The 7,881-nt window shown below is 38.3% G+C and overlaps 1 protein-coding gene across 1 annotated transcript; it reads left to right on the forward strand.

Moving 5' to 3' along the window:
• The first annotated feature begins 424 nt into the window (after positions 1 to 424).
• got1 (glutamic-oxaloacetic transaminase 1, soluble) lies at positions 425 to 7,096 on the forward strand. Its single transcript, XM_028468443.1, has 9 exons — positions 425 to 647; positions 3,183 to 3,364; positions 3,451 to 3,574; positions 3,791 to 3,903; positions 3,997 to 4,101; positions 4,215 to 4,365; positions 5,236 to 5,401; positions 5,484 to 5,626; positions 6,241 to 7,096. The coding sequence occupies exons 1-9, from the start codon at positions 539 to 541 to the stop codon at positions 6,378 to 6,380; spliced, it is 1,233 nt and encodes a 410-aa protein (XP_028324244.1). The 5' UTR covers positions 425 to 538; the 3' UTR covers positions 6,381 to 7,096.
• Positions 7,097 to 7,881: the final 785 nt, after the last annotated feature.

Below are 7,881 nucleotides of genomic sequence, written 5' to 3' on the forward strand. Positions count from 1 at the left end.
TATGGTCTGTAGTTTCAAAGTTTCTTCTATCTTCAATATTAACACTCAGTCTAAGTAATTATTTGGACGGATACATACTGTTCATAATTTTAAAACGTGTTTCTTTCATTTTTGGGGGATATAGGATATTTACAAAACATTGTTCTTAGTTTATCAATCAAATTTTTTGTCAAATTTGTGAATAATGTCATTTTTGTTTTGTCTACCAGGGAATATTTTTTCTTTTTTGTCAAGCATTATTTCTTACAAAGTTGCAGTTACATTTTCACCCACTCACAGCTCACTTCACATTTGTCATTTCCGTTAAACGGTCATTGATTGGTCAAACCTCGAAGTGACGTTTATTTTCCTGATTTCTTACTCAGACTTTGATTGGTGGAAAAAGAGGCTTCCTTTAAAGCTTCACTCCTATTGGCCAACACAATCACGCCCCACTGTGGAGTCTCGTTAGCTCTGTTTGAAGGTGAAAGTCTTTCCTCTTTGCTAGCGGACAGTCGCTTGTTTGCTATCATTGCCTCCTGGAAGAGAACCAGCAGCCATGTCGCTATTTCACGAGGTCCCTCAAGCTGCTCCAGTCGCTGTATTTAAGTTGTCTCAGGATTTTAACAACGACCAGTTTCCAAACAAGGTGAACCTCGGAGTCGGAGGTGAGCTGCTCGTTCCCCGGGGCGGCTGCCATTTATTAGCCATGGTAACGGTTTCCCGGAGCAACCGGTCATGTAGCGGTATTCTGCAGAGCTAGACTCCGATTAAAAAGGTCATAGAGGGTGTATGGGGAAAATCTGATACCCTACACAAATGGTGTCATTTTGTAAAAAAAAAAAAAAAAAAAAAAAAAAAAAAGTAACATGTAATAATACATCAAAACCTTAATTTTTCAAAGTTATTTGTAACCTTCATTTACATTATAACACTTACTAAATGGGTTAATTATTTAGAATATCATGTTTATTTCTGATTTATTTATGTACACAACAACAACAAAGCTGTTCAGTGCAGTTACAAATGACTCTTAGTTTACAGTATGTTTCTCTGATTTAAGTTATGACTAAATGATGAGGTGAAACACAAGCACAGCAGTAGTAAACATGCTTTTTAGGTGTTAGTGTTGGCACAAATAAAGCAGTATGTAATCTCACCAGACAATTTTAGTCCTTCTAACACACATTTGGAATCAATATGTATTTTATTGATACATTTCTGTAAATAAACCTGCATGATTATGCTGAGATTTGAGAAAACAAGCTCTACAAGGCAAATAACTCTTGAGAAGAAAAAAAAAAACAACAAACAACCTTAGGGTCTTATTACTTAATATTTCTACCGATGTGTTATCCAATAAATCAGAAGCTTTGCTTTAGTGCAGGAAATTTGATTATTGATCATATTTATCTTATATTATCCCATTTTCAGTGACAAAAGCCATTATAGGTAGTGAAGTACATTCCATTTATGATCCAAAAGTAAGTAGTGAGAACATGTTGGTGATTTGTGTGTTTGGCGTGACATTGGTACTTTGGTCTTATGATTAGCACAACAGGCTGAGGCCTCATAATCCTGTCAAAGGATGCTGGGAATTGTAGGCCACTCAGTGACTCTGTGTTTTTAAAAAGGAAGTGTCTATTGATACAGAAACGTATCAATAGCCCATGTTTTACGGACACTTTCTACATAATGTGCCTGTGTTTTCACTGTGCCATGATGGCCGAGTGGTCTTAGGTGCCTGACTCAAGGATTCCTCCTTCCGCTGCCGTGGGTTCGAATCCCACTTTTGACATTAGTATTTTTTCATTTTAACATATTTAAAACTGACGGAACTTTAAGTCACGTGGTGCACCTATCACGTCACCTAAACTGGCCAATGAGGGACGCTGCGTATGAATATACTGGCAGTCTATGGAAACGTTTCCGTATCAATAGCCACGGCCTTTTAAAAACACAATGGATTTGTTTTCTCCTTTTTAAGTTTAAAAATCTGCAACCATAGTCTAGGATTCAACTGTTAAAAAAACAGCGTGTCGGTGAATTCATTTCTTAACAGGTTGTGACATCAGGTTCAGTTCAGTATCTAGAGACTATGACCTTTTCAGGGTCAGTGTCAGACTTGTTATTTGACTGAGGTCCAAAGCCTTTGTGTATGAAGGGCAAATCAGTTAAACATCTAGTTTATTCTCAAAAGTAGGTTTGCATTGAGACTTTAGTTGAGATAAATAATGAAAAACATCTGTTGTTTGGCCATCTCCCATCGTGGTTCACGTACAGCTTCAGCCTCTCTATACTTAAGGGTGTAGCATTTCTGATATAATAGATGGTAATGTTACTATGTCTAAAAACCTTGAGAAACAATAATTCATTTTTCCTTGGAAGCTTAAAGAACCATCAAAAACTACCAAAGTATTTCAATATTTAGTTTTAATTCCTTTACATGTGTCTGCACACTCACTTCAACTAAGAATTCAGATTTTTCTTTGTTTTTTATTTGTTTTTTTCCTGACATTTTGGCTAAATATACAGAAAATGTATTCTGTTTTCATGGACCTTATGTGAAAATAATATTATAAAATTACATTTTGGCTGATAAAGAAAATGTATAATCGACTGGTGATGATTTTTTGAAAATGAATAAAACTGATATGTTTCCCTTCGATTTCAAAGTTAAAAACAAATTTATTGTAAAAGCTCTCTTTATAAGAAATGAAAAAAGTGATCAAATTACAATTGATCAACAAAGAGCGTTTCCCATCTATATTGTTTGTGTCGTCGATTTTATTCATACAAATAGAGATATATTAAAATGGAAACCCTCTTAAAACTGATAATTTCAAGCATTGCTCTAGAACGGACGTAGGCAGCTGGCGACCCAGGGGCCACATGCGGCCGGTCGCTCTGATTTTGTGGAAGCAAATGCACAAGATGACTTTAAAAAACATACAAAATTACAGAAAAATACACGTGTCAACAATAGACAAAATAACCCCAAAAAACACAAAAAACAACAAAATAAGAGAATATGAAACCAAATGCTAAACAACTATAATAAAATGACTCAAAAATGGCAACAGTAATACACAAAACGACAAGAAAAATGCAGAAAACAGTTGTCCACATCTACTCTAAAAGCTGAGTTTCTGTTCCTTATACAAATAATTGATCATTTTATGAATCGCTGTGTCTCCTTGCAGCTTACCGCACAGATGAGGGCAAGCCGTGGGTTCTACCTGTGGTGAAGAAGGTGGAGAAGATCATTGTGAATGATGACACATTAAATCATGAGTACCTGCCAATCCTGGGCCTGCCTGAGTTCAGATCCTCTGCCTCCATGATCGCACTGGGTGATGACAGCCCTGCCATCCACGACAACAGGGTTTGTGCTTTAGACTGCGACACGTTGCTGCAGTTTCTCTCACGTTAAAGGTGACTGAGGGAGGGTTTGTGCTGCTGAACTTCCAGGTGGGGGCAGTGCAGTGTCTCGGTGGAACGGGTGCTTTGAAGATGGGTGCAGAGTTTCTCAGGAGATTCTACAATGGGAATAACAACACTAATACACCAGTCTATGTGTCTGCACCTACCTGGGGTACTTCTAAACACCCCCACACACTAGATACTAAACAAACACACACCTTTTTCTGGACTTTTGATCCCTTTACACAGACTGTTTTGACTTCAGCCTCAGGACGTTAATAAATGCCTCATTAGCGCACAACTTATCGCTAGACTGGATTCATTTCATCAGTTTAATAGAAGCTGCACTGTTGTGACACTGTTTTTTTTAAATTACCGTTTGTTTCAGAAAACCACAACGCTGTGTTTAGCAATGCTGGCTTTGAAGACGTCCGCCCCTACAAATACTGGGATGCAGAGAACAGGGGCCTGGATCTGGCTGGTTTTCTTGGAGACTTAGAGGTAAAAAAAAAAAAAGAAGTGCATTCCACCTTATTAAAATAAATATTTAACTAAAAATACATGACATTACTTCTCTGCATTGTGCGTACACAGGGTTGTCCAGAGCACTCCATTTTTGTTCTGCATGCTTGTGCTCACAATCCAACTGGGACAGACCCCACGCGGGAGCAATGGATGCAAATCGCTGAAGTTATGATGGTATCACACTGTGACTGGACACATGTTTAACCTGATCTATGAACTACTAGAGCACCACCCCCGGACAATGGTTTCCTTTAATTATAATGTTTTGCATCATTTCTCTTTTTCAGAGGAGAAGGCTGTTTGCATTCTTTGACTCTGCTTACCAGGGATTTGCATCCGGCGATCTGGACAAAGACGCCTGGGCAGTCCGCTACTTTGTCTCCTTGGGCTTTGAAATGTTCTGCGCCCAATCGTTCTCCAAGAACTTTGGCCTCTACAGTGAGTTTAACTAGAGCAGGGTTTTTTTTTCCTAATCCCACACTGTGCCCCTGACTAAAGGAGCATAGTTTGGGACCTGCTTTTTTCCCCCACTCTTACCTCCTGTTTTCCACTTAAAACACACAGGAAGCTGCCTTTGTGGCGATCCACAGTACTCCCGCTCCTGTACTCCCGTGTTATATGTGATTGTCTTTTTATGTTTCTGAAACTGAATTGTCCCTCAGGGATGAATCTGAATCAACCCTTTTTCCTTGAGAGATCGTCAGGTGTGCTGTGGGAAATTATTAAATTTCACCTAATGGTGGCCAAAAAACATTTTTGAAAACTAATGAATTATTATCAGAAAGTCAGCTTCACAGCAGCTCCTGACCGCAGCTGCAGGTCAGAGCTGAGAGGAGACCCCCCACCTCTGTTATTGTGTACAAATAAAGCTATCTTAACTTGTGATATTCATAAAAATCCATTAAAATGTATTATTATTATTATTATTATTATGAATAATATATTCAGATATATTATATAGATATCAGATAAAGATTGTTAATTGCACTTTTTATTCGAAAGAAGAAATTAGAAAGATAAAAAAACTTATTTTTCTGTTTATTTGATCCCTATAAACACTTTGATAAGAATGACTGTATAATGTAAATATAGGCTACAAAGTTTTATTTTTTAACGTTTTCGCTTGTTGTGCCGTGGAATTTTTTTATCAATGAAAAGATGTTCCTTGGCTCAAAAAAGTTTGAAAAACATTGAACTAGAAATGCACTGATTTGTCTCAGGTTGAGCATATTTTCCAAAAGTCTCCTAATCTCTGAAAAAAGTAGCGTGCTAGTTGATATTTAATGTTTTATATGTTCATCCTAACAGATGAGCGTGTGGGAAACCTGACCATCGTGGCTCGTGATGCCAACAACCTGAAGCGAGTCCTCTCACAGATGGAGAAGATCGTCAGGACCACCTGGTCAAACCCTCCGTCTCAGGGAGCTCGTGTTGTCGCGGTTACCCTTAACTCACCTGTGTTGTTCACTGAATGGTCAGATCCTGTTTGCCACCACATAATGGATGTACGTGTAACAGTTCACTCCATGTTTGCTACTTATGTGTTTTTGATCCAGGAAGGAGAATGTGAAGACCATGGCTGACAGAGTGTTGCTCATGAGGGCTCAGCTGAAAGCCAGGCTTCAGTCTCTGGGGACACCCGGGACCTGGGAGCACATCACAGACCAGATTGGCATGTTCAGCTTCACAGGCCTCAACCGTGAGTACACAGACCAGTTAAAGACACACTGAATCAATGAATGTCCTCTCTGAGGCCAATCTGTGCCCCTGTTCAGAGCTGATTGATCTGCACCAGAAATAATGAACTCAATAGTAACTCTCCTGATTCAGGTCTTTTATAAATGTGCAAACATGTCATGGATCATATATGCCAGGGGTGTCAAACTCATTTTAGTTCAGGGGCCAAATACTTTTGTAGTTGGATCTTAAGTGGGCCTCAGATTTTAGGTAGAAAAACAAACAATTTCAACATCAATGTCTTAAAGTTTGTACTTTTCATGCCATATAAATGAAAAATACATAAAGTATGTAAGTGGCCAACAATATCCAGGCAATAAGTAACGTATAACATCTAACTTTCTCCTGCGGACCGAAACGGGCTAGATATGGTCCTCAGGTCTCGAGTTTGACACATATAAACAGATAAGAATAATGTTATTCGTTATTTAAATGTTCATCTATAATCATAATTTAAGCACAACTATAAGAGTTTTTTTTTTATGAATCGTGAAAATGTGTCATTTATTCACAACCCCAAATTGTTTTCTTTGACCTACAAGTTTCAAAGTCTCTTTTTTGTGTCCTTTTCTGCAGCTAACCAAGTGGAGTACATGGTGAAGGAGAAGCACGTCTACCTGATGGCCAGCGGCCGCATCAACATGTGCGGTTTGACCACCAGGAACATCGACTACGTGGCCGAGTCCATCCACGAGGCCGTCACCAGGATCCAGTAGAGCAGCTGCTCCACGCTGAGTCACTGTGCACTAAACTCACACCATCCGCTTCCATCTGCAACTCACCTCACTGACCGTTTCTATTTCCTGGTCGTTATCGTCAAAGCTTATTATCATGTTTATGGGGTCACGTCTTGTTTTTTTGCCAATAAGCTACAACACGCTGTTTAACCACCTCAACTTTATCTTTTCCTTTCTCTTTAAAAACGTGTTTTTCTTAGCTCATGTGTCATTATCAGGACCTTTAACAGTATTACTAAGTGTTGTGACTCATTCATTCCAAGTGTTATTCCCACCTTTACTGTGACATTCAGCCAGTAGACACTGAGTCATCTCAGTTTATTTTTTTAGAGCCTTTTTAAACATGTTTTGATTGAACTATGATACTGTGAATGAAGAAGTGGCACAATTCCAATTGATTTTAGACATTTAAACAAGTGTTCTCAGGAGAGTATCTTAAACTTGAATTATGTAATTAATAATGTTGTCAATCACTTGAACTTGTGTGAAATGTTGGTGAATAATGTGATATCTCTGCTTGTTTTCAGGCGGGCACCCAACGGTTATGTTCGACTGTTCATTGCACTATTATGTAAGACCCTCTTTGCATATGCACACTCATCAACACATTCTGCACAGCCTCGTGCTGGGCGCTACTGCTGCACTCTGGTACTTTCAAAGAATGAGTTGGTACTTTAAATAAAGAGCTCTAAATATCTTTGCATTTTGTTCAGTTTGTTTACCAAGATGTTTAAAAAAGAAATGCAAACAAAATAAAAAAAAAAAACAAATGGAATAGTTCAATAGATTTATTCGTTATTTAATCTCCTCTCAAGAGCGTTATACATTTCATTTTAATGTCTTTTTTTTTTTTTTTTTTTTTAAAAAGAAATGTTATTTCTGCTAACAATACTTGCTTGTTCATCTTATTGCAACAGTAAAATCAGTCCTCACAAATATAAACCAGTGTAAACCAACCGCAGAGGCTGTTTTCAGCTCCAACAAAGTCCATTAGATCCATAAAGTGTGTGTGCAAAGCGAGGTCATTGTAAATAGAAAGAGCTGAATCACTGAATGAACACAAACACCAACACACGGAGGCGGTGGTTTGACGTCAGTGAGCGTCGTATTGCTTTCGTCGTCCAGGCCTCTCTGTCCTGTGGAGCAGTGAACCTTTAAAGCAGGGATGGGCAACACTATCACAGCGGGGGCCAAAAATGTGATTGTATCTGATCCGAGGGCCACGTTATCAACATTTACGTCAGCATTTAGAATAATAATTGATCTGAGCATTAATACAGGGAGGGAAAAAAAGAGTTTGGTCTTCGTGGTTTTGCTGTTTCATCAGTTTGTAGTCATTTTGTGTGTTTTTTTGGAGTCATTTTGTGTGTTTTGGGGATTTTTTTTGTGTTCTTGTTGTAATTTTGTATATTTTTCTGTCATTTTCTGCGTTGTTGGGGTCACCTGTATTTTTGTCATTTTGTGTTTTCATTGTCATTTT

The sequence above is a fragment of the Gouania willdenowi genome, chromosome 15 (genome assembly GCF_900634775.1).
Source record: "Gouania willdenowi chromosome 15, fGouWil2.1, whole genome shotgun sequence".
NCBI lineage: Eukaryota > Metazoa > Chordata > Actinopteri > Blenniiformes > Gobiesocidae > Gouania > Gouania willdenowi.

What these genes read in the sequence shown, in the direction of transcription:
- got1 (XM_028468443.1), top strand. Translation starts at nt 539, where the DNA reads ATGTCGCTATTTCACGAGGTCCCTCAAGCTGCTCCAGTCGCTGTATTT. An exon ending in GTTTTCTTGGAGACTTAGAG is followed by an intron (nt 3,904 to 3,996) that starts GTAAAAAAAAAA and finishes GTGCGTACACAG; the next exon opens with GGTTGTCCAGAGCACTCCAT. An exon ending in CCTGTGTTGTTCACTGAATG is followed by an intron (nt 5,402 to 5,483) that starts GTCAGATCCTGT and finishes TTTTTGATCCAG; the next exon opens with GAAGGAGAATGTGAAGACCA.